Below are 25,308 nucleotides of genomic sequence, written 5' to 3' on the forward strand. Positions count from 1 at the left end.
AACCTTCCCACTTCTAATACTTCCGAAATCTGCCAAGTATATTGCTTCTGTTAGGTATTTTCCCCTCCTACCGGACTGCAACATTGCTTTTTCCATGGCCTGAGCACCCAACGATTAACTTCCGGCGGCCGATCGCAGCGATAAGAGGCTAAAGCTCTGACAGAAGTCCACCGCGTCATGGATTTTGAGCATGTTCTTTTGTAATATCACTCGAGGTTGAATGGTTAGTCGTTCAAGAAGGCATAGACTCTGTTTCCTTTGACCAGCAGTCACTGCAATGTACTCGGTATTTGAGAGAATTAAGTAGCACTACGGTCTATCTCGATGCGAGTCATGGAATGACGTATCACAATGCGGACATAAATGCAAAGACAACTACAACTGCTCGGCTAACCCGAACGTTCCGATCACCAGAGGCAGTTACACCGTCGTGGGTCCCAGCATTACGCACGCGACGAACTGATTAGTATCAATAGTCCTCCCTTGACCCGCTTTCTGCCGTGTCCAAGAGAGCCGCTAGAATAAGCCAAGCTCTTCGGGGTCCTCGTAAACTAGGACTTCAACAGTCCGTAATGCACTCACCACTTGCATCCAGTCTCTGAGGCTTAGCGCATGCAGTCCTGGATGATCAGCCTGGGTTTTTTGCGATAAACAGAGTGTGAAAGGCGCAGACCATGACTAAATGGCGACTACGTGGGCAAGCCATTGTTGCTGATAGGCCGGTGCGTCAGCAGATATTGAAGTTTAAATATAGCACGGATTTAACACGAATTGTACGGGAGTGCATGAATTTCTTCTGCCTTCGCTTTCTTTCCAGACTGCCTCGTGGAACACGATCGCCGTCGCGTATTGCTGAGGCCTAATCTCGAACATGCTTGCAGCTGAGGGTACAAGGGTGCAAGGCGAGTGTTCCCACCGTTATAGTATATTATCGACGACATAAACAAGGTATAGAGGAGCCGGGATGGCCGAGAAATATAGTAGGCACTTTGTAGTATGAAGTATGCGTATCCTAGCAAGGCACTTTTACTACTGACTTGCTAGTACCTAGTCAGCATCAGTCTAAGTAGGCAATCTAACACAGTTTGGCATTCAGAGTATATGCTCACTTACTATTGAACGGCATGTGCTATCGAGTGTACTATCAGAACATGCGCTGTATCTTGCATTGGCGTCGATGAGACAAAAAAAGAAGCAGATTTGATATGGACCATGCATCGACTACTGTCCGAACGACCATCGTGATAAGGAAGAGAAGAACGCCTCATACTGTGAGATACTTGACTCTGATGTGATATATCAGGCGCCCTGACTTGGAACGAGCGTATCTTAGCGGGATCAACAGTACCCGATGGCGCCAGAGTTCAGCTAATGGGAGAGCGTAACTGGTCCCCGCCGGCCCCACTAATTGCCACAAGTGGTAAGGATTCTGGGTTGTCGGTATCCGTGGAACGGCACTCCGATACATGAATACCTACATTCATACATCCATCGTACATACAGGACACAGGACTGACTACCGCTTGTCCTCGCTTCGTGTCTCCTCCCAGCATCCCCCTCCCACCTTCATCTTCCCTTGAAGCCAATGGCCATCTGCAAATTCTCGTTTTGGATGGCAAGGCGATGTGAGCCCAGTCATCACGGAGGTTCCGGTGGCTGGACTCGGAAATCATGGCCCAAGCCCCCGTTCTCAAGTCATGGCAGTATCTCCATCTCTGCCTTGCCATTTGTCTAGTGGTACACCGATGAGAACTAGTTATCAGCATTGAGCAGCATAATGGCAACCTGTTGGGAAAGATCGTCGTTTCTTTTTTCTGTATCAGGCGATATCATTCCCTCGCTGAGCTTCCTGTCTGCTTGTAAATCATCGTCAATGATGCTTTCTCCCACTTATCCACTCTGATCTTCATTCTTGCAGGATATCGGACATATCCTCGGGCATATTGTTTTTATTTTTTTCTCTTCTTGATTTTTCTTTTTTATTTCTCCCCTTATTGTCTTTCTATTCTTGCGTTGCCGCCACAGCAGCTGCATCTGTTGTGGGTACATCTTTTTCCTTGCTCGGTTTATCTGCTGCCCATGATTCGCTAACACCCTCCTACAATAGCCCCCCAAAAGCATAAGAAGGAAGACAGACTACGGCATCCTTGGGCATATTTCTCAGCGGCCATCCCCTACACGAAATACTGCTCCAGTTGGCTACCCTCCCGGTCAACACTCGTTAGCTTCTTGGAATATATGCCGAGCATATAGTACGGGAGAAGCAGAGAGCGGTTTATTTTTCGTGCCCGTTGACGATGAAGTGGGGGATCGCAGGCTCGCTGCTTGCGCTCTTCGCACCAACAACAACAGCCTGGCCTTACGAGGCATCTTTGGTCGATTACAACCTCAATGTCAACAAGACTGCGACTAGTCCTTTCGAATACTCTCCACCATCATGGCCGGGTCACAAGTATACGGAGTCACCCAAGAACTGGCGGTTTCCGTTCTATACGATAATGTTAGACCGTTGGGTCAATGGGGACCCAGCCAATGACAACATTAACGGCACTGTTTTCGAACATGATCTCAATTCCAATCAAATGCGTCATGGAGGTGACGCAGTAGGCTTGGTTGACACACTGGATTATCTACAGGGCATGGGCATCAAGGTTTGTGTTCCTTTCCTCTCATCATCGACTCGCCTCTTTTCCTGATGTGAATTTGACTTTGCTCATGTTATTGAACATTTGTAATAGGGTATCTATCTTGCGGGAACTATCCTCATGAATCAGCCTTGGGGTGCAGATGGCTACTCGATCTTGGACACGACACTTCTCGACCAGCATTATGGCACTATTCAAGTATGGAGGGACACTATCGATGAGATCCACAAGCGTGGAATGTATGTCATATTCGACAATACGCTTGCAACGTAAGTCTGTCATGCTTCGTCTGTGCTCCTGTGAACCAACTATTGACCAATGGTATCTCATCAGCATGGGAGATTTGATCGGCTTTGAAGGTTACCTCAATGTGACGGCGCCATTCACAGTTAAAGAATATAAGACTCTCTGGAAATCGGACCGTCAATATGTCGACTTCCGTCCTGGAAATACCTACAATGAAACCTGTGACTACCCTGCCTTCTGGAACGAGACTGGTTATCCAGTGGATAGTTCCGTCCACAAAGAGCTTGTGGGATGCTATGACAGTGATTTCGACCAATATGGAGACCTTGAAGCCTTTGGTGTTTATCCAGATTGGCAGCGTGAATTGACCAAGTTTGCTTCAGTCCAGGACCGTTTACGTGAGTGGCATCCCAGTGTACGGGACAGGATCAAGCTTCATTCCTGCAACATCATCAAAGCTCTGGACATCGACGGCTTTCGCTATGATAAAGCTATTCAGTCGACTGTAGATGCCTTGGCAGACATCTCGCATACCTACCGGGAATGTGCTCGCAGTGTCGGGAAGGAGAATTTCTTTCTCCCTGGTGAAATCACTGGTGGAAACAATCTGGGCTCAGTCTTCCTTGGACGTGGTCGACAGCCCAACCAATACCCAGACTCTGCTTTGGATGCGATCAAGTTGACGAATAAGTCTGATTCGAAGTATTTCTTGCGCGGCCCCGAATTGGAAGCTATTGACGGTGCTGCCTTCCACTATTCTGTCTATCGCACCCTTACGCGGTTCCTCGGCATGAGCGGTAATTTGGCTGCAGGCTATGACCTTCCCCTGGATTGGGTGGATGCCTGGAACGTCATGATGCAAAGCAACGACTTGATTAACGCAAATACGGGGAAATTCGATCCCAGACATATGTACGGAGTCACGAACCAGGACGTTTTTCGCTGGCCTGCCATCCAATGGGGTGTTGAACGGAATCTTCTGGGCATCTTCATTACAACACTGCAAATGCCTGGCATTCCTCTTCTACTCTGGGGGGAAGAGCAAGGCTCCTACATAATAGACGCGACCGCAGATAACTATGTTTATGGTCGTCAAGCAATGTCACCAGCCACCGCTTGGAAGACCCATGGATGCTCTGCTATTGATGATACTCAATACTATGACTGGCCTATTACCAAAGGTCGGGATGGTTGTAATGATATGACTGTGACCTACGACCACCGCGATCCCACCCACCCTATCCGGAACATCATTAAACATATGTACCAAATGAGACAACACTATCCGGTTTTGAACGATGGTTACTCACTACAGACCCTGTCCAAGCAGACGAGGGATATCCTCTATCCGGGCTCTTATGGCACGAAGACAGAGACCGGCATGTGGTCTATTCTGAGAGATATCATTTCAGATGTTCAAGATCTGGGATCTGACCAGGCAAATCAATCAGTATGGCTGGTGTACCAGAATGACAATAAGACTGCTACATACACCTTCAACTGCAAGAGCAATGCCAGTGCGTTGATCTCTCCGTTCGACTCAGGAACCACTGTCAAGAACCTGTTCTACCCATTTGACGAACTCAAGTTAAAGGACAGCCCAAAGAAACTGCATCTGAACGGTTCGAAAGAGTACAACGGATGCCTTGATAGCCTGACATTGAAACCATTCGACTACAGAGCATACGTTCCAAAGGCTCGTTGGGTCGGCCCCGGACCAATGATCACCAAGTTCACACCTGGCCATGATGTCCCGCTTCTTTCTACCGTTGCATATGACGAGGCTGAGGACATTGATGTGAGCCTTGAGTTCTCTACCGAAATGGACTGTGATTCGGTTACCAAAGCCATCACCTTCACGTCGCAAACGGAATCTGGTAAAACGCCTTCCATCGACAAAAACAGCGTCAATTGCAAGAGTATTCCTGGTGCTAATGATACGGATACACAATATATCGGCCAACTTCCGAGCGCATGGACCTGGTCTGCGAAGCTCAATAACGTGTATAACGGTGTCCACAAATTGACTGTCAAAAATGCCACCACTTCCGACAAGAAAGATTCTACGGGATCTGTGGACCACCTGTTGTTCCGTGTTGGTCAAAGTGACAACCCGATAGTCTTCACCACTTCCAATTATTCTACCAGCATTCTGAACCAGTATGACAACGGCACACTCTATGTTAACCACAGAGCCGCTGGAGCTAGCAAATACCGGTACTCGACAAATTGGGGAACTACCTTCAGCGGATGGTTCAACTATACTGGGGGCAACGTCAGCATCGAGGAGTTGCCTTGGTCCGGAACAGAAAAGCAAAAGTGGCAGGGCAAGCATGTGCGAGTTGAATATTGGAGTCAGTTGACTGGCAGTAGTGACTATGTTCAAGAGGGCGATTACGACTGGAATGGTCCTAAGCGGCGTTTCCCACACTTCTTCTTCGATGGACCGTACAACCAGTACGGTTATGACGCCGGCTTGGATAATGTTGTGAAGCAAGACAGTGAAGGTTACTGGAACTTCAGGGTTGTGGCTGAATACCCGGCACAAGGGCAATTCAACGTCTGGGGCATGGATCCAGATGGTAAACCCGATGAGTCGTTTGTATTCGGTGACGTGGACGGCGATGGAGTCTTGGAGCGCATGCCGCCTTCGTCACTCAGCAAACTGTCTGTCAACATCACCAAGAGACCTCCGTATCCATACCTCGTGTGGAACGTTCATCTAGATGATGGAAACATGAGACTCAATCTTCAGCCGACTGGCTCTCGAATTGCACAGCTGATCATCTACATCCTGCTGTGGCTGGTCCCCATCATAACAGGTGCTGCATGCGTTTATGCCTTCATGAAGTCATTCTATCAAGTCAAGTTTAACCAAGTCGGAGTGGTGGAGAAGAAGTCTTTCCTCGGGACAATTTTTGGCACGGGGGCCAACAAAGACGGCCAATCCACGAACGCCCTAGTACGTCTGGCTAATAAGTCTGGCTTCCTGCAAAGCACGTCAGCCTTTGGTGCGGCAGGGTCACGAAGAAGAACAACGCTTATCGCAACCATGGAGTATGACATCGAAGACTGGGCCATCAAAATCAAAATCGGTGGCTTGGGTGTTATGGCCCAGCTTATGGGAAAGCATCTCGGCCAGCAGAACCTCATTTGGGTCGTCCCATGTGTTGGCGGAGTGGACTATCCAGTCGACCAGCCCGCTGACCCGATGAAAGTCAAGGTTCTTGGTAACGAATATGAGATCAAGGTTCAATACCACATTGTGAAGAACATTACTTATGTTCTACTTGACGCTCCTGTTTTCCGCCAGCAAACGAAGGCTGAACCATACCCTGCTCGCATGGATGACTTGGATAGTGCAATCTACTACTCGGCATGGAATCAGTGTATCGCAGAAGCAATCCGACGGTTCCGGATTGATCTGTACCACATCAATGACTACCATGGGTCTATTGCACCGTTATATCTTTTGCCCCAGACGATTCCAGTTTGTCTCTCGCTTCACAATGCTGAGTTCCAAGGGCTTTGGCCTATGCGCACCCAGAAGGAGAGAGATGAAGTCTGTTCAGTCTTCAATTTGGATACTGACACGGCAAGACGCTATGTCCAATTCGGAGAAGTCTTCAATATGCTTCATGCCGGAGCAAGCTACCTCCGTATCCATCAGCAAGGATTTGGAGCCGTTGGTGTCTCTAGGAAGTACGGCAAACGCTCATATGCACGCTATCCTATCTTTTGGGGCCTGAAGAAGGTGGGTAATTTGCCTAACCCTGACCCATCTGATACTGCAGAATGGAATAAGGAATTGCCGAAAGAGAGTGAGATCCAGGTTGATCCCGTATACGAGGCTAGCAGAGCCGAGTTGAAACGACAAGCGCAACAATGGGCTGGCTTGGAGCAAAACCCCAATGCAGATCTTCTGGTGTTCGTGGGCCGCTGGTCCATGCAAAAGGGTGTGGACCTTATTGCTGATGTGATGCCAGCTATTTTGGAGTCACGTCCCAACGTACAACTCATTTGCGTTGGTCCAGTCATTGACCTCTATGGCAAATTTGCTGCATTGAAGTTGGACCATATGATGAAACTCTACCCGGGACGGGTCTTCTCGAAGCCAGAGTTCACAGCTCTACCACCATATATCTTTTCTGGAGCCGAGTTCGCCTTGATCCCTTCGCGTGATGAGCCCTTTGGGCTTGTTGCTGTTGAGTTTGGCCGGAAAGGTGCCCTGGGCATTGGCGCACGCGTTGGTGGTCTTGGACAGATGCCTGGCTGGTGGTACAACATTGAGTCTACCACAACGTCTCACCTTCTGCACCAGTTCAGACTTGCTATTGCAAGCGCCTTGAACTCCAAGCCCCAAGTGCGGGCGAAGATGCGGGCTCGGTCTGCCAAACAACGGTTCCCTGTGGCCCAATGGGTTGAGGATCTGGAAATCCTTCAGTCTACTGCAATGCGGATCCATAGTAAGGGGCAAGCGAAATCAAACGCTCCGCCCCTGTCGTCTGGATTCAACACACCCAGTGGAATGATGACACCAACGATTGCATCCTCGGGACACATCACGCCTAGCGGAATACAGACACCCCCCATCGCGCACTCCCGGGAAGGAAGTTACTCAAACGTCCGCCTGAGCACATTGGGACCACAGCAGCGGAATACGATTGTTTACAGCCGACCCCCGAGCCCTGGATCAAATGAAAAACCCAAGTCAGGCCTAAGCAAACATCTATCGCTTGGTGTGCGAGCTGGCCCTGGCCACCTGGTCCGTCGCGGTCGCCGCCGTATGAGAAGCAGCACGGGCACTGATGAAATTGCGAACGCTTCCAACACCGAGGAGAGCAGCGATGACGACATCATGCCCAGTCTGTATGGAGAAGATGAGTATACGCTTACCCCGGAGCAAGCAGAAGAGGGGCGTCGGATAGAAGCAGCACATCAACTAGACCCCCAAAGACAGACTCCTACCAGAGACTTCTTTAGCAGAAGACACTCGAGCCAGAGCTCCCTCACACCTAGGTCTATACTTTCTCCGTCTTCTCCTGGAAGCCCGGAGCCTGAGGAGGCGATTGTGTCGCCTGCAAGATTCTCCAACGAACCCGGAAACCGTCTCAGCAGCGCCTCTGTTCTTTCGGTCGACTCAGTCATTGGTGAGAAGAAAGATTACAAATTGCAAAAGGTCGATCCCTTCTTCACAGACAGCACCGGTGAATACTACAGGGTTTTCGATAAGAGATTGGAGAACCTGAATGGTCACAATTCCGAGTCTCAACTCTGTATCGAGGAGTACTTGAAGGACAGCGAGAAGAAATGGTTTGGAAAATTCAGAGATGCAAGACTTGGCCGCAACCAGTCGCCTGCTTCTTCGATCTTCCATGGCAAATTCGACAACAGCTCACCCATGAACTCAGATTCCAATGTCGACATGAATTCGCGCGAAAGTGGAAGCCAAGAGCGCCGAGAAAAGGATGAATTCCTTCTTGGAAACGATTATGTTCCACCTACTGGGCTGAGAAAATGGATGCAAGTTCGAATCGGCGATTGGCCCATTTATTCGCTCTTCCTTGGACTTGGACAAATTATAGCTGCCAATTCGTACCAAATCACCCTGTTGACAGGCGAAAATGGTGAAACAGCGAAGAAGCTCTACGGAATCGCAACGGTATACCTGGTCGCTTCTATTGTTTGGTGGTTTTTCTTCCGTTTCTTCAAGTCGGTGTTCGTTCTGTCACTTCCTTGGCTCCTATACGGGTTGTCATTCGTGGTCATTGGATTTGCACACTTTGAGAGCGATGGCTTTACTCGCGGTTGGATCCAAAACGTTGGCGCCGGCCTGTACGCTGCAGCTTCAGCCAGTGGATCGTTGTTCTTCGCCCTCAACTTTGGTGACGAGAACGGAGTCCCTGTCAAGCAGTGGGTGTTCCGCGCATGCCTCATCCAGGGTAGTCAACAGGCCTACGTTATTGGTCTTTGGTATTGGGGCACAAGCATTTCTCTGGCGGTGGAGAATGGAGTTACCAATGTTCAGGGCAACATCACTAACACCTGGAGAATGACGTGAGTTCTCCTTTGTCTTCGTCTTATGCATTTCTAACCCATTACAGCGCTATCTGCATGCCCATTGCAGTCCTCCTTTGGGTCATCGGCCTCTTGATCTTCTTCGGTCTACCGAGCTACTACCACCAAGCACCCGGCAAAGTTCCTTCGTTCTACAAATCGGTGTTCCGGCGCAAGATCATCCTCTGGAACTTTGTGGTCGTCATCCTGCAGAACTTCTTCTTGAGTGCGCCTTACGGACGAAACTGGAGTTGTAAGTGTACACCAAAATTCATTCGCTCTTTCTATTCTAATGGTCGTTACTATAGTCCTTTGGAGCTCGGCACACGCAAAGGGCTGGCAAGTCGGAATTCTCTGCATCGTGTTCTTTGGCTTCGTGTGGGCTGGATGGCTATTCCTATTTGGATACCTCTCCAAACGCCATAGTTGGATCCTCCCAGTCTTCGCCTGTGGCTTGGGTGCCCCCCGATGGGCCCAAATCTGGTGGGGTGTATCAGGCCTTGGGCTTTTCCTTCCTTGGGCGGGTAGCTACACCTCTGGTGCCCTTGTATCCCGGAGCTTGTGGCTGTGGCTCGGAGTTCTAGATGCCCTGCAGGGCGTCGGGTTCGGTATGATCCTTCTTCAGACCCTGACTAGGATGCACATTTGCTTCACGCTACTTGCATCGCAAGTACTGGGTTCAATTGCAACAATCTGCGCAAGAGCATTCGCACCAAACAAGATCGGACCCGGACCCATCTCTCCGGACATCACAGCGGGACTAAGCGCCATAGCGAACGCTTGGTTCTGGATTGCGCTCTTCTTCCAGTTACTCATTTGGTAAGATACTCCTCTCATGACCTTCCAGTCAAACACCCATTTACTAACAACACACCAGTGCCGGATTCATGATGTTCTTCCGGAAAGAACAACTCACAAAGCCTTAATCCGACTCCTACCCTACAGTGTCCCAACTCAATCATCGAAAAGCTGGGGCCTAAGACACATATAAATAATTTTCAGATTGACAAACCCCGCGGAAGAAAACACACCCCATCTACACTCATCTATTGCGCGCCTTGTATATTACCATACATGATCCTCTCCCTCAACGACACGACCGGTTCGGTTTGCATAACATCGCATCGCATCGCATTGCATCATCACCATCATACCCACTACGTTCACGTATATATACCTGCGTGATTTCATCATTCGTTTTTTATCATCATTGTTGGCTGCTTACGAAAGTCTTTGCATTCTTTTTTTGGACTGAAACTATATATTGACGAACCGGATGTGTTTACGCTCGCTTGATACCACACCTGCTACTTACCTGCTTGCACGCGTTCATGGGATATTGATTGATTGACTGAGTGATTTGAATGATTGCTGATATGAGCATTAATTACATGGGAGGATGAATTGTGTTTGTTTTGATTGATTGATTGGTGGAATGATCGGGTGATTGGTCATGATGATGCTTTTTTTTTTTTCATAATATACTTGAGGGAATATGTTTATTGCTTAGTACTACATGTTTTGTTTTGTTTTTTTTGCGTTGAGTTTTTGGTTCATTGCACTGTTGTTGACTGAGATTGATTTGAGTTCATTACTACGACTACTACCATTACTTACTACGTTTTTTCGCCTTGGCAAAGAAGAGTCATAATAATATCGAAGGGCCAATATAATAATCCTAAATAGTAATTATGGATTCACAAGGGTATTCCTTTTAAAGACCAGTAATGTATGTATGTATGAAGACAAGTTTTCTTGTTGTTATTTCTATTTATTAACCCTATTCATATGGTATTTATCCTTCCTATGCCGAGATGCAAGTGATTTTTCCCCAAAACAAAAGTGATATATAGCCGAAATCGAGTCAAGAAAAAATAATAGTAAAATGATAAAAAGGAAACCCCGTAATCCAGCTTCATCATCAAGTCATATCAACCAGAAAAATCAGAATCAAAATCAGAATAAAGACTTCACTCTAAACCCCGAAATGTATGCAATCTACCACTCCAAAGGCTCAGACTTAACATCGCCCCTGTTGGTCTTGGGCACTGGCGCCGCCTGCACCATAGTAGCGCCGCCACGGTTGCCCCGCTTCAAGTAACCACTGCCATCCAACCAAGGGGTCTCGATGGTCCTCTTGTTCTCGAAGTTCTTGATCTTGGACTCCATCTGCAGAGTCAGACCAATGTCATCGAGACCGTTGATCAGGCAGTGCTTGCGGAAGCCATCGACGTCGAAGTGGGCGAGCTTGTTACCGGCGGCGTCCTTGATCTGCTGGTTGACCAGGTCGACCTCGACTTCGCGACCGGCGTGGGCCTCAGCGGCGATCTTGGCCAGGACGGCCTCGTCGCTGATGACGACGGGTAGCATGCCGTTCTTGAAGGTGTTGTTGAAGAAGATATCGGCGAAGGAGGGGGCGATGATGCACTTGATGCCGAAGTCGAGGAGGGCCCAGGGGGCGTGTTCACGGGAACTACCGCAGCCGAAGTTGGGGCCGGTGACGACGAGGATCTTCGAGTTGCGGTAGATGCCTTGGTTCAGGATGAAGGAGGGGTCCTCGGCGCCGTCCTTGTAGCGGAGCTCGTAGAACAGGGCGCTGCCAAGACCGGTACGCTTGATGGTCTTGAGGAATTGCTTGGGGATGATGGCGTCGGTGTCGACGTTGGAACGGTCCATCGGGGCGGCGACACCCTTCAGGGTGGTGAACTTGGGGAGGCCGGCGGAGGAGGTGGCGGTGGCGGAAGAGTTGGTGTGGGGTTCGTTGTCGGCGGGGAGGTCCATGATGCGCTCGACTTCATCTTCGGTAGTGGGCTCTTCGTGCAGCTGTTCTTGCACGTCGATCTTGGGCTGCACCTTGCCGAGGACGGGGCTGGAGGTGAGGTGTTCGCGCACGTCGGCCAGCTTGCCGACGATGGCGGCGGAGGCAGCCATGGCGGGGGACATCAGGTGAGTGCGACCGCCGTAACCCTGGCGACCTTCGAAGTTACGGTTGGAGGTACTGGCGCAGCGTTCCTGGGGGGAGAGAATGTCGGGGTTCATGCCCAGGCACATGGAGCAACCGGCCTCACGCCATTCGAAGCCGGCGTCAGAGAAAATCTTGTCGAGGCCTTCGGACTCGGCTTGCTGCTTGACAAGACCGGAACCGGGAACGACCATGGCACGCTTGATGTTGGAGGCAATCTTCTTGCCGCGAACAACCTTGGCGGCGGCGCGGAGATCCTCGATACGGGCGTTGGTGCAAGAACCAATGAAGACCTTGTCGACCGTGATGTCCTTCATGGGGGTGCCGGCGGTCAGGCCCATGTATTCAAGAGCGCGCTTGCAGGCGAGCTTGCGGTTCTCATCCTCGAAGTCATCGGGGCCGGGAATGACGCCGTTGATAGGGATGACATCCTGGGGGGAGGTACCCCAGGAGACGGTGGGGATGATGTCCTTGCCGTCGATGATGACGGTCTTGTCGTAGACGGCATCTTCGTCAGAGGCGAGGCTGGACCAGAAGTTGACGGCCCTGGTCCATTCGGGGCTGTCGACCTTGGGAGCGAGAGGACGGCCCTTCAGGTAGTCGAAGGTGATCTGATCGGGAGCGATCATACCGGCACGGGCACCAGCTTCAATGGACATGTTGCACATGGACATACGGGCCTCCATGCTCAGGCTGCGAATGACGGAACCACAGAACTCGATAACGGCACCGGTACCTCCGGCGGTACCAATGACACCGATGATGTGGAGGACGACATCCTTACTGGTGACACCGGCGGGCAGCTCGCCATCGACCTGGATGCGCATGTTCTTGCTGCGACGGGTGATGAGGGTCTGAGTGGCGAGAACGTGCTCGACCTCACTGGTACCGATACCGAAGGCAAGGGCACCAAAGGCACCGTGTGTAGAGGTGTGACTGTCACCGCAGACGACGGTGGTACCGGGGAGGGTGAAACCCTGCTCGGGACCGATGATGTGGACAATACCCTGACGCTTGTCGCCCATGCCAAAGTATGTGAGACCGAAGTCCTTGACGTTCTCTTCGAGGGTGCTGCATTGCAGACGGGAGTCGTTCTCTTTGATGAACTCATCAACGTTCTTGAAGTTTTTGCGGGAGGAGGTGGGGATATTCTATCATCAAGGTAGTTAGTGATTGACTCGTTCCTAATATAGGGTTAAAAAAAAAGAAATGAAAGACATACGTGGTCAACGGTCACCAGAGTGCAGTCCGGCCGGCGGACTTTGCGACCAGCATTCTTGAGACCCTCAAAGGCCTGGGGAGATGTGACTTCGTGCACAAGGTGTCTGTCAATGTAGATCAGGAGAGTACCATCTTCCTGCTCGTTGACAATGTGGTGGTCCAGGACCTTGTCATACAAGGTCTTGGGTTTCCTATCAGCGCCGGGCATGAGGGGCAATGTGTATGTAGGAGATCAACGGAAATATAGAATGTGGGGGATGAGAGTGTATTTTGGGGAGAAATGAGGAGAAGGGATAAAGCCCAAACACGGGGAAAGACAGTGAAAGATAGATAGGAAATATGAATAGCTGGACTGGGAGAAGCGAAGATGGTTTTAACTGGGGAAGACCCGCGATGTCGCAGCGCGGCTTGTCGAGGGGCAGCGCCGGTGTCGGTGGTCAGCACCCAATTGCTGGGTGGCGATTGGCTACGGCCGAAAATTCTGGGGACCGACACCGGCCGGAGTGGCGCTTAGACGCGGCAAATGACGCCGCCCTGACTAACCGGTCTGGATTGATTGGATTTGAAAGAGTATGAGTTGCATGTGCCGATTAACACTAGAAGCGCCTAGTTCATCTTGAACTGCAACAACTGTCTATCTTTTCTGGATGTGTCATGGTCACCAGCACTGTACGAATTGCACGCATGCCGTCTGGCCGCATCCACTACTTGCTTCTTGTTTATGTCGGTCAGGATCACGAATAATCATACTTCGGCACATCATTGACCGCCAATCTCCGGATAAATCCCGGAGTCCTTTGGAGTTCCGGTCCGATAATCTGTTTTGTCGGGAAAGAGGGATGATTAGCCCACTTGGAATGCTTAGCTTGCCCGGTTGTACTGGAGAGAATGGCGCTAGTTTGTGATGTTGCCTAATTTGATCGACAAGACCACAGGTCATCACCTCTTTTGGCTGATTCCCTGGCGCTATAGTAGCTGAGCAACGCTATGTCTCGCATGCCTTCCTTTTTCCACATGTCAATACTTCGTAGTCCATGAGAGCCGCTTTTGATAAGCCCAATCAGTGGTTCCCACAAGGTATGTTCCTCGAAAGATGCGAATCAGCCGATCACATTTCACAGCTTTCGCCTGAGTCATACTGCTGCTAGAGCTATCCGTTATCGGAGCATGGTGCAGCCAGCTTTGAGGGCGATAGGATGAGTCAAAGTAGAAGCTTCTGGGCTTGTAGATCGGAAACACGTTATGGTTCATACGCTTCGTGTAGTATTGTTAATCGATTTTCGATTTTGGTGCTTATTGGATGCTCCCAATAATACATTCTTTGTTAGACGATGATGCGGGCCGTTTGCTCTCATTCGAAAGTTGCAGTACTCTGCTGGTGGCACTATAGTAGAAAAACAACATAATATGCCATGCTGTTGAACAGAGTTCAATGCATGATTTACCGATTGGCAGAGGTTTTCGTCGATGTGTTGACCCTCCTCTAGAAGGTTGGTGAATTCTTGGTGTTCCGTATCTCATCTTGGGCAACAATATCTCTGGGATCTTTCGTTCTGAGTGACCCTATAAACCGGCCAGTCAGTATCAGCTCAATGCTAATGGGGTATCTTTTGTATACACATACTCTCCCGTCTCCGGAGTAGGACATGGGGCAATTCACAGCTCAAGAGAAATCACTCTTCCATGCAGGCGAGATGTTGGGTTTTGACAAGATCGCATGTGGCAGTTCTGGAGACACCGAGCATCTTCGGTCAGTTAGAAACATATGCATATCCGTTGGCTTTGTGTAGAGAGCTGTCAAGTTAGACCGAACTCGAAGATGGTGGAAGGGCAGATGGAGGATGATTTGATCGGATGGAAGAGGACAGGCGAAATCACCAAGCGAGTATACATACACAGTAGCCTTCTAGGTGAATAGCAGTGTTGATTGGCGCTTTCGCTGACTTGAATGGAGTACGGAGTAGATATACAATGGCAGTACGTAGTAGAACAGGTCCTTATACTCCACTCGTCACATTTAGTGAGATATTCGGGGTTTTTAAGCGGGCTAGATCCCCTTATCTACAGTTTAGAGTCTCCGCCGTTCGTGGAAATTCTTCCGCTCGTAATCATTTTGTAATTTATAGTACTATGACTTTGAAGCAGGACTGCATACGAATACGAGGGAGAAAAATGTAGGCTTTAGCGGAGGAAGTTAAATGACTGGCCAGGCCTAGATATGAGAGAATGTAAGGGATTGAGCGCGCCGTATGCTTGCACTGAGCCCCAGGAGGCCACGATCACAGGATAACCAGTCTTCCTATGGCTACAAGAACACCCTGAGGACCTAGCCTTCTTTAACGAGAGATAGACAGATAACATGGTTTTTTTATTGCTCAATTGACTCAAATCTTTGTATAGTCATCTTGCCATTTGTAGAGTGAATAGTTTAGCAGAACAAGAAGCTGTTTTATAGTTTCACCAATGGATATTTGCCGTTGCTGTTGGTAGCTGGGGTGGATTTCAGCGTGTAGTAAGTGGTGGTTAGCACAGTATATGGCTTGGGTGTTTATAGGATGAAATACTAGTAGTGAGTGTGCTGGTGGAGGATGTGGGGTGTGGAGATGTGGGGCCTACTAAACGATACATATGGAGCCGTCCTCTCTGTCCATGTTCTTCAGCTCTATAGTAGTCTCTTTCGTAGGGAATGCTCCACACGTCGATGGCGCATTCGAATTCAGGATCCTTCAAAGGCAGTGTCTAGCTCCAAGCTAGCTATGAACAGCACCTGAAGGAGCTAATTTGGGGGTTCTTCATGGCAATGTCGATTGAGTATAATACAGTTCTTCGTTCATTCTACATAGTGACTGGTTGTTTGCCCAGTCTGTGTGGTGCTAAAAAACTGTTCTTGAAGGTACTTGCATTCTGAATTGAACATCTCGATTACAATTAACACTCTATACTATACCACACTCCCATTACTATACGGAACTCCCGAATGCCAGATTATCTTCTCGGAACACCAGCAGTGCGAGGCGGTGCCTCACAAACAGACCTGCAAGGCCGCAAAATGTCTGTACAGCCACCATACTCCACGCCAGTTGGTTCTCCTTCATTGGCCCAGCCCATACGAGCCACAGATTGAGGATGGTGAGGTTTGTCGACTCGACAATCTGGCCCTGTTCGTTCTTGGTGACGCGCACCAGCCGTAATGTGTGCAGCAGGTTTAGGGCAGTAGCCACCAGTGGCGATGGCGGGACAGTCCATTCGGTCACCGATGCATCCAACAGCCCAGTGACGGAATTGAACTTGGGCAACCGATGGCGCGGGCAAGGAATCAAGTTAAAGAGTTGTGGCGTTGAATATAGGAAGTTGAAGATCTGCGGGATGAAGAGAAGCAGGAGCGTCTTGCTGAAGTGACCCAAGATGCCAACGACGGCAAACACCATACCCGCAAAGTAGCAATAGGTATCTCCCACAAAAACTTTTGATGGGTACCAGTTATGGCACAAGAGGGCCGCGGACACTCCAACAAAAGGCAACAAGAAGTATAGAGAGAACAGATGGGAGTCCGTTGCCGGATGCGGGTATGGTGTTATGGGTGCAAGATATAGGACATCGTTTGCTATCAGCAGAACCGCTATCACCAGAGACTGGGCCACTTCAACTCCGTTAATTCCGGCCAGCATGTTGATAGAGTTGGGGCAGAAGATGGCCACGGCCGCCATGTAGGCATAGTACAACCAGCCGAGGTCGATAGTGGAGCCCAGATAGGGCTGCAGCGGCACTGGCACGACGACTTGCGTAACCCCAAAGTCCACAAAGTATACTATAAGCATCGGAATAGCGCCAAAGGCGGGAATGAGGACCTTGTGTCTCCATCGGATATCAAGTAGGTCGTCGCCAATTCCGAGAATGACGATACATTGCAATGAAAGAAGACCGGAAAGATAGGATGCAAGCTGTGTAATTTCGCTGTCAGTAAGCTAGCGCAGACTAGAGCATTCGAAATGACAGACCTTTCCATGCGGAAACCGATGTAGCATCCGGCCAGTCTCAACATGTTCTACCTCGATTACGACATCTCGGTTGCCTCCACCTGAGGTGGCAGCCACTATATCCTTGTAAAAGGCAAAGGGGATGAAGAATATCAGAGCAAGGAGATAGACAATAGCACAAACGGCTCCCATTGTTTCCGGTCTAATTACAATCCCATTAGCATTGCCATAACGCCAAGGACGCAATGATAAGCTATCATACAAGAAAATGAAGAAACATGGGTTATCCATACATTTCGGGTCTTCTGGGTTTCGCCATATCTCGCCCTTTCAGGCCCGCCTTCAAGAACACTGGTACGAGCCATCGAATCATACTAAATGCGACTGCGAAAGCGATACCGCTAAACGCGAGCGAAGCTACCAAGGGCGCGCCATCGCCTTGGAAAGTATTCAGAAGGATGCCGACGCAGGCTCCCACCAAGGCGAAGAGCCGCCAGGTCTCCTGGCGAGAAAGAGAGCTTGTATTTGCTGCTGCCATCGCGCAAATGGTTTGATGTGAGCCTATCTCCAAGGCCTCATGCTAAGTAGAATTTAACTTCCATAAGGACGCGTAATCTCTCTGGCGCTGGAGAAAGGCAAGGTGGCATCAAGAAGCAAGTGGAGAAATTGGGGAAGGAGCTCTATTCTGCCGGTACATCGTTGACCGCCGTTTTCTTCCCATAGGCGGTGAAGACCAAGCTCCGACCGGCATCGGGCGTGGTTGCCTTACCTAAGCTGCCTGAAGCTATCGCATCCCGGCGCTTTCATATGCACTGCACGCCTTGCTTGATTTCTATAGGCGATTGCAAGGTCGGATCTACATAGATCAGGGGAAGGCTTCACCCCCCACCTCTAAGGTTTCTGCAGTTGATCTTTGACGCGTCTCTGAATGTTTGCTTCCTGAAGGTGGTGGCTAAAGGCTGGTTGCTGTGCATTCTGATTGATTGATTTGATCGTCTCGTCTCTGATTGGGGATACCGCACACGCCCATCATGGCTGGATTCGCCGACTTCGACGCCGGTCATAGAGACCTGGTTTCGGTCACCAAATTCAACTTTTATGGCAATCGCATCGTCACAGCTTCAACTGATCACCGCATGAAGGTCTGGGACCAGAAAGACGGTGAATGGCAGCTCGTAGATACTTGGCGTGCTCATGATGCGGAGATCCGTGATGTAAGCACTCCTCCCACGGCAGTGGCCCCCTGGTTCCTTGGTATCTGGTCTGGTATTGTTGTGTTTTAACTGTTACTCAGGCGACCTGGAATGGCCCTTTCACGGGCCAGCACATTGGCAGCGTGGGTGAAGACATGAAATGCAAGATATGGCAGGAGGATGTTACGCAACCCCCCAATTCAGGCCGGCGTTTCAGGTCTATCTTTCGCATGACCGCCCCTCAGCGCCACCCATTTGTATCAATCGATTTTCGCAACATTGATCTGGAATCCTGGATGGCCGTTATTACTCGCGATGGCTACCTGATGATCATGGAGCCTGTAAGCCCCGATACTCTTGCGGATTGGCAGCCGTTAGATCAATTTAGAGTCTGCACTGCTCCCCAGCGAGGAGAAGAGACAAGCTTCAAAGTGCAGTTTCACCATGATCCTTCGGACATTACGCATTCTGTATTGCCCTCTTCAGATCGCAAAAGTCTGTCGCTGGTGGTGGCCGCCATGGACAGCGTAAAGATCTATCGCACTGATGCAAGTCGACGCTTTTACCACGCCATCGAATTGACGGGACATGGCGGTCTTGTGAGGGATATCTCTTGGGCCAATGGGTCAGTGAGGGGATATGACCTCATTGCTAGTGGCTGCAAGGATGGCTTCATCCGAGTGTTTGAGGTATATACAACGGCCTCTGGCTCCGGGTCACAGACTTCCAATGGCAACCACGCACATTCTTCATCGCAGTCATCATCAATTCGTGCGACTACCCAGTCAGGTATCGGCTCTGCCCTTGCAAGCCGTGCTCCTGTATCAATGTCCAGTCGTGCTGCACCCGCAGATTCTCAGTTCAAGCATTCATTCAAGGAAATTGCATGCATTGACAGCAAACATTTAGACGTGTGGCAAGTTGGCTTTTCATACGCTGGTTAGTGGCAGACCCCCTTCACAATGGAACGTCGAGACTGCCCTCAGTGCTAATTAGTCTCTACACAGGTGACTGCCTCATTTCCTCAGGCGATGATGGTATTGTACGATTCTGGAAGAAGTCCCTCTCTGGAGAATGGCTCGAGTACGCTGGAACCGATATGGCTTGTCAATAGAGACGAGGTGACTTTGCTGCTGCATCGCTGGAACTCTCAGTTGCAACCTATCCTTAGCCTCTTCCCACTGTGTCTACGCACTGCAGGAGCCATACACCCTGACTCTTTCCCAATACGTGACGGGGTTTCCTTTGCTGCTCTTTTGGGTGTCCTTATTTGTCTCTTTCTGTTCGGACTGGCGTTTGTTGCGGTCTAGCTATGGGAAGATTAGATCTCGACTTTTTCATCTTGCAGTCATTCTTGCTCTGTTTGGCATACAATGATACCCATGGATTTCTGGCCTATCTGTCGTATAGCGTCGCAGCGCCTATCTGGTGTAAGATGACTCCTTGCTGCAACGGAGCTTCCCCAGTCAATCCCCAGTCAACCTTTTCGTTTCTTGTGGTTTGTCGGAAGAGGAAGGAGGTACCCTTTCCTCCAATACGGCAACCACGCCCGCAGCCTCGTCTTCTCAGAAGAAACACCAGGACATCCGTAGGCCTCTTCGACATCCTCTATTTCTCCTCCGCTATCCCTAACCACGTATTATGGCTCTTATTCCCACCTTTGGAACCGGCCTCTTCATTGGGGCCGGCCAAGCTCTGGCTGCCGGTGGTCCAGCATCATTACTTGGTTCATATGTACTGGTATTCTTGTTATCTTACTGCTTGACAACAGCCATTGCAGAGATTGCGGCCCACCGACCTGCGCTCAACGGTACCATGGTGGCTCACAGCTATGAATATGGCTCCAACCATCTAGGGTTTTCTCTAGGCTACCTCAGGTGGTACTCCTTGGCAATGATGGTCCCCTTCGAGATCACCACTGCCATGGTCAATCTCAGTTTGTGGACGCCTGAGCCCAGCATGGCGATCCGAATTGCAATGGTCGCAGTCCTGATCCTCCTATTCAATATGCTCCCCCAGCGGGCTTTCCAACGGACAGAGACTGTTTTCACGGGATTAAAGATCATCACTACTGCGGGGCTGACAATTTGCTCGCTATTCCTAGCAATCCGAGGTATCCCAGGGACACCGATACGAGGATTTCGTTACTGGCACGAACCTGGCCCGATGAACGAGTATCTCATTCCCGGCGGTGGAGGGCGTTTCCTTGGCTTCCTACAATGCTTTCTATACAGCGTGATTTCTTTCACCCTGACACCAGAAATTACTGTTCAGAGAGCTGAGCGTTCCAACGCGGAAGGAGGTCCTAGCATCCTGAGCATGGCCCGAACGGACAGTGGCTATCTCTTTGCCCTCTACATTCTCAGCGCGTTCATGATGACCTTCGTTAGTCCATTTGATGAGCCTCGATTGACCAACTATGGCACGGGCGCTGGCTCATCGCCCTTCGTCGTGGGCTTTGTACGCGCGGGCATCCCCGCGTTACGGATTCTGGTGACCGTGTTGATATTCCTTTCATCGGTCGCCTCTGGACGCTCTTTCCTCTACATATCTTCTCGCACACTCTACACCTTGGCCGAATCTGGACATGCTCCAGCAATGCTTACTCGATGCAACCGGTATCAAGTGCCCTATGTGGCCATACTGACATCTGCGCTGTTCTCATTGTTTGCTTTCCTGTCGCTGGCAGAGTCCAGCTCGGCCCTTTTCAATTCTCTCATGTACTTTATCACTACGTCGGGCTCCATCTCATGGCTTTGCTCGAGTATCATTTACCTTCGGTTCCGGAGGAAGACCGAGGAACAGGGCTTTATTCGAGTCCACCAGTCCCGCATCCAGCCCTATGGAGTATATGTTGGGATCCTAGGCTGCACTTTGCTGCCCATTGCCAATGCTCTTGTTCTTGCGTTCCCCCCGCCATCGTCCGAGGAGCTCCCGGTCCAGTCCTGGTCACAATTGAGAATGAGAAACGCTATTCCTGTGTACCTTGGGATCTTGTCATTCCTCTCACTCTATTTCGGCCACCAAGCGAGAACTTCCATTTTACAACGGAAGCTCAAGTCGGAGGATGGGACGACCAGTCGTCGAAGCTGGTGGAGAATGTTTGGGCCGGAGCGCGATGGACCGTCAACCAGTGCCCCGGTCTCGAGTCCCCCGGGACCTTGAGAGAGACTACTCTTGAACCTACCTCGTACTTTCATTTCTCGCCCGTAGCAAATGTCCTGGTCGGCTGTCGTGATTCCGTTTCCTTCGCAACTTTATTTGTATTGATAGTGCACGGAGAGCCAGCCGCTTCTGCCATTATTGTTTGTACAGTCCTGAGATCCTTATTCCTTAATCAATGATGCTTGTTTTTTTTATCTTATTCCTCAATCATTCAGTACCGTGGTGGACAATGACGCCATCTCAAGCCTTCTCCTTGATGGCCAACCATAGGAGGTTTGAGTAGTCGCTGGTAATGGCATATAGTAGTAGGCTATAATGAAGACGTGAATCAGTAGCAAATGGGAAAAAGGTAGGTTGCAACTACAGGCACCAAAGTCTAGCAAGCACCATCCCTGGGTGCTATCATAAGACTTTAACAGGCGTAAGGATTGTCTGTTACGTTATATAACAAAGACAGATCGATACATGGAAAAGGGAAGGAGAAAAAGACTTACTACTATGACCATACTATACATCCATACAGTTAGGCCCTGTTCGGGGGGCGGTTCGCCACGCACGGGAACCGGCGTGTCAGCCCCTAACGTAATTTTCACGCACTAGTACTTGCAGTAGTAGCGCCCAAGTAATACTGCGTCTACTAGAGGAGACCATATCAGAGGGAGAGTGTAGAGTAATTGGGCTTGAAATTCAAACATCAAAGGTCCAATAATCATTGTACATTATCATGAGAAGTAGTAAGTTCACATTATACTCTAATAATCAAGAAATCATAAGTCCAAACGAGTTGGGGGAAGGGAAGAGTGCCGATGGCGATGGGATGATTTGATGATGCTTCGGATGTCGTTTTGCCATCATCATCACCGCTTTAGGTCAGTCAGCCTTCCGACTAGTAAGTTAAGTAAGTAACAACAGCAAGTTGTCGCAGCAGCCAACACGACCTGCTCGCTATTAATTTAGGCCACGGCTTCCCCCTCAGTCTCTCTCCCACTTTTGCGCGAAATCTCCCCTTTTACCCTTTCTATCAAGAGCAAGGCCGAGATCATGTTATCTGAGCACGCCCGTCATCATATTTTTATTTCGTCCTTACTACCCCGATCTGCCCACTCCCGTCAATTATTGTTCTTCCTTCCCTGGCAGTCAGTCAAGTCCCTCGTCCGCTGCCTCTCGACCCCCTCAGCGCCCTCCCTCCCTCCCTCCCTCTCTCTCTCTCTCTCTCCAGCGTAATGCTCAATACCTGAATACCACCCATCTTTCCTCCCCCCCACTGGACGGGTAAAATGGGATAATTTTTCATGAGGCTAGCAAGCCATGGAGGATCCCCAACTAACTAACCAGCTGCCCAGCATCTTTCGGGTTGTCGATTTTGATTTTGGATTCGGATTTCAATTTTCCTTTCCAAAATCATCAGTCCTGCTCACAGACCATTTCCTTCTCTTCCTTTCCCCTTCCAGCCCTCTCTCCCCTTTTCCCATTAACCTGCCGGAACAACCCTTCACGGAGGACGATACCTCATAAATCTCTGGGGGACCCCGGTAACTCTGTCACATACCTCTCTCTCATTACTTTCTCCTCATCTCTCCCCCAACCCACCAGATCCTCCGGGTATGATATCCTCGGATATTACATCCCCCCAGGGCTTGTGACGAGGACTTGGGCTTGCTCTCGTTTCACTATTTGACTTGACGACTTTTCCATTCATCTGGAACTACAGCTCCTTCACCGGACACTTTAATTCGACGTGGCTTTACTGTGAAGCATGCAGCCGCTCGTCGGTGTTGCCGCCTGGAGTCAGGTACAATAAGCGACCAAAGATAACCACTTGATTTTGCTCATCACTTGACATTGCTCTGATGCTAACTAATTTACTCGTGACTAACCATATCTCTTTACTCTGCTTTACTTTTCTTCTTTCTTTTCTTTTCTTTTCTTTTCTTTTCTTTTCTTTTCTTTTCTATATTTATCTGGATGTCACCAGTCTGTTTCTTTACTTCGTCTGCATTGTTTCCTGACCGCTAGGACGGCTAGACAACGCATGCATGCGTTGTAAGGCGGCTTCACTGACCTACGACAGGCGAGACTTTGGCCCGAAACTGCTTCTAAAGATCCACAGCCAAGTGAAGTCTGGTTTTTCCCTCCCCTTGATTTTGTTTTCGTCGGTCCTTTCTTTTTTCTTTTTTCCTTCTTTTTCGTCTCCCACCCCATCCTTCGCAATGCTGGCACTGGGTAAGGGTATTGGGGGTTTGAAACTCCATTTGCCTCTCGAGGATGTCTGGGATGTCCCTGGACGGAGAGTGACTCTGCCTCTCCTTCTGATGACAGTCAGACTGGTATTTCCACCCGCTATGCCCGAATTGGGACTTGGCATGATGTCTACCCCGATTGGGGGCTGAGAGGCACTGCTCCTGCCGGAACCAGATAAGTGAGATTCCCCACCCGAGGTTCCCCCAAGGCAGCAGTTCCAGTGCTGCCTGAGCCCTCAGGTGTTCACCATGCGTGCCAGACAGGCTAGTCCAGGGTTGTTGCCAGGTAAGAAAAGAGGAAGACTGAAGGTACTTTGCGTTCAGGACTAGCTGAGGTCGGCCAGGAGTGCCTCAGGACTGCTGTGGTTCCCTCTTCCCCCCCTTCTTGAAGCTCAGCCTGGGTTTGGCGTGGGTTCGTTTCCGGCCGGCCTCGCAATCTTGCCTTTTTCCCTTTGGTTCCCCATGGTCTCCCCCCCCCTCCCTTTCGTCCCCTCGAGCTTCCAATTCGTTCCTCGACCGGCCTGTCCGTCGTCGGTTCTGTCCTTTTCGCTCTTCCACGATTTCCCCCCCCCCTCATTCTTCAATTCTGCCGTGTGGATTATTAACCTTCCCCAACGGGGGCTACAAGGGTGAAACCACCCCCCAAAAAGAACAAGATAAAAAAGAAAAGGGACGAAAAATATAGGCAAGGGCAGTTTAGGTGCAAACCACCTCGAAGCTGTTCCCTAAGCGCACTCACCATCCCAGACATCGGCTCCCCCAGAACCTGGACGGGTGGGAGAAAAAATTCCACGCCATTCCCTTTTCACTCTGGGTCTTGGACGCGCCGCTTGAATGGCCCATCCGTGGCTTTAGCCTCTCGCTCGCTCTCGCTCTCTCTCTCTCTCTTACGCTCTCCCTCCCTCTGATCCTCGCTTCCTCTCCTCTGCTCTCCTTTCTCCCTCTCTCGCTTGCTTGCCCTCGCCTCTTCCCGATTCACCTTCTCGTGTCTCGACTCTAATCCTCCCTCGCCCACCTTTCCGTCATCTCATTCACCTCTTCCCTCCCGACCTTGTCTTCCTTTTCTCGTCTTTGTCCCCCTACTGCTGACCATCCTTCCGAGCGTCATCCTCCTTGATCTCTCCACCTTCTCTACTCTCTTCCTCTCCTTACAGCCTATCCGTTCCTCCATGCGATTCGTGGTCCGTCCGCCTACTCACAATCATCGGCTACCGATCTTCGACTTCTTACTTGCTCACGGTCGCACGCGCCACCGAGGAAGACGACTCCACTGAGACTTCGCTCAACCTGTCCCTTTTCGAACCTGGTGTCCCTTGACAATCTTTCGCAGTAATACGATCCTTTCATCGCTGAGCAACCTCTATCGGCCTTCCTACCCTCGCGGGCTCATTCCTTGCCGGTTCATTCATCGATAAAGAGGGTGGCACATTGTGGACTTCATCACCTGGCTTCATCATCTTCCAAGGTCGAACCATCCCTTCTGTCACTGTGGACTGTCGTGAGAACCTAGGTCAGGCGACGACTATCAGTGAGCAACAGGTGATATGCGTGCTGGGTTTTGACAGGTTCCCGTAATACCGTTCGTCCCCTCGAACCCTCAAC

General features: G+C 50.1%; 6 protein-coding genes across 6 annotated transcripts; 3 read left to right on the forward strand and 3 right to left on the reverse strand.

Moving 5' to 3' along the window:
* Positions 1 to 540: 540 nt before the first annotated feature.
* Positions 541 to 1,211, reverse strand: BO87DRAFT_19618 (uncharacterized protein). The gene is made up of 4 exons (XM_025618509.1): positions 1,114 to 1,211; positions 917 to 1,036; positions 674 to 711; positions 541 to 620 (listed from the first exon to the last, which is right to left on the reverse strand). The coding sequence occupies exons 1-4, from the start codon at positions 1,124 to 1,126 to the stop codon at positions 606 to 608; spliced, it is 186 nt and encodes a 61-aa protein (XP_025481688.1). The 5' UTR covers positions 1,127 to 1,211; the 3' UTR covers positions 541 to 605.
* Positions 1,212 to 2,297: 1,086 nt separating this feature from the next.
* ags2 (alpha-1,3-glucan synthase Ags2) lies at positions 2,298 to 10,167 on the forward strand (the record flags this gene model as incomplete). The annotated part of the gene is made up of 6 exons (XM_025627649.1): positions 2,298 to 2,651; positions 2,739 to 2,914; positions 2,979 to 8,948; positions 8,996 to 9,201; positions 9,257 to 9,767; positions 9,826 to 10,167. The coding sequence occupies 6 exons, from the start codon at positions 2,298 to 2,300 to the stop codon at positions 9,872 to 9,874; spliced, it is 7,266 nt and encodes a 2,421-aa protein (XP_025481689.1). The 3' UTR covers positions 9,875 to 10,167.
* A 527-nt stretch (positions 10,168 to 10,694) lies between these two features.
* On the reverse strand, positions 10,695 to 13,484 carry luA (3-isopropylmalate dehydratase LEU1). The gene is made up of 2 exons (XM_025622983.1): positions 13,133 to 13,484; positions 10,695 to 13,061 (listed from the first exon to the last, which is right to left on the reverse strand). Exons 1-2 carry the CDS (start codon positions 13,337 to 13,339, stop codon positions 10,947 to 10,949), a joined length of 2,322 nt encoding a protein of 773 aa, XP_025481690.1. The 5' UTR covers positions 13,340 to 13,484; the 3' UTR covers positions 10,695 to 10,946.
* A 2,564-nt stretch (positions 13,485 to 16,048) lies between these two features.
* On the reverse strand, positions 16,049 to 17,754 carry BO87DRAFT_457778 (UDP-N-acetylglucosamine--dolichyl-phosphate N-acetylglucosaminephosphotransferase). The gene is made up of 3 exons (XM_025628830.1): positions 17,402 to 17,754; positions 17,130 to 17,310; positions 16,049 to 17,072 (listed from the first exon to the last, which is right to left on the reverse strand). Exons 1-3 carry the CDS (start codon positions 17,644 to 17,646, stop codon positions 16,092 to 16,094), a joined length of 1,407 nt encoding a protein of 468 aa, XP_025481691.1. The 5' UTR covers positions 17,647 to 17,754; the 3' UTR covers positions 16,049 to 16,091.
* Positions 17,755 to 17,945: 191 nt separating this feature from the next.
* On the forward strand, positions 17,946 to 19,683 carry BO87DRAFT_375243 (putative nuclear pore protein (SEH1)). The gene is made up of 3 exons (XM_025622984.1): positions 17,946 to 18,322; positions 18,403 to 19,240; positions 19,309 to 19,683. Exons 1-3 carry the CDS (start codon positions 18,140 to 18,142, stop codon positions 19,413 to 19,415), a joined length of 1,128 nt encoding a protein of 375 aa, XP_025481692.1. The 5' UTR covers positions 17,946 to 18,139; the 3' UTR covers positions 19,416 to 19,683.
* A 259-nt stretch (positions 19,684 to 19,942) lies between these two features.
* On the forward strand, positions 19,943 to 21,930 carry BO87DRAFT_331548 (putative proline permease; the record flags this gene model as incomplete). Its single annotated transcript, XM_025620340.1, has 1 exon — positions 19,943 to 21,930. One exon carries the CDS (start codon positions 19,943 to 19,945, stop codon positions 21,464 to 21,466), a length of 1,524 nt encoding a protein of 507 aa, XP_025481693.1. The 3' UTR covers positions 21,467 to 21,930.
* Positions 21,931 to 25,308: the final 3,378 nt, after the last annotated feature.

This window comes from Aspergillus neoniger (assembly GCF_003184625.1).
Source record: "Aspergillus neoniger CBS 115656 unplaced genomic scaffold BO87scaffold_10, whole genome shotgun sequence".
NCBI classification, from domain to species: domain Eukaryota; kingdom Fungi; phylum Ascomycota; class Eurotiomycetes; order Eurotiales; family Aspergillaceae; genus Aspergillus; species Aspergillus neoniger.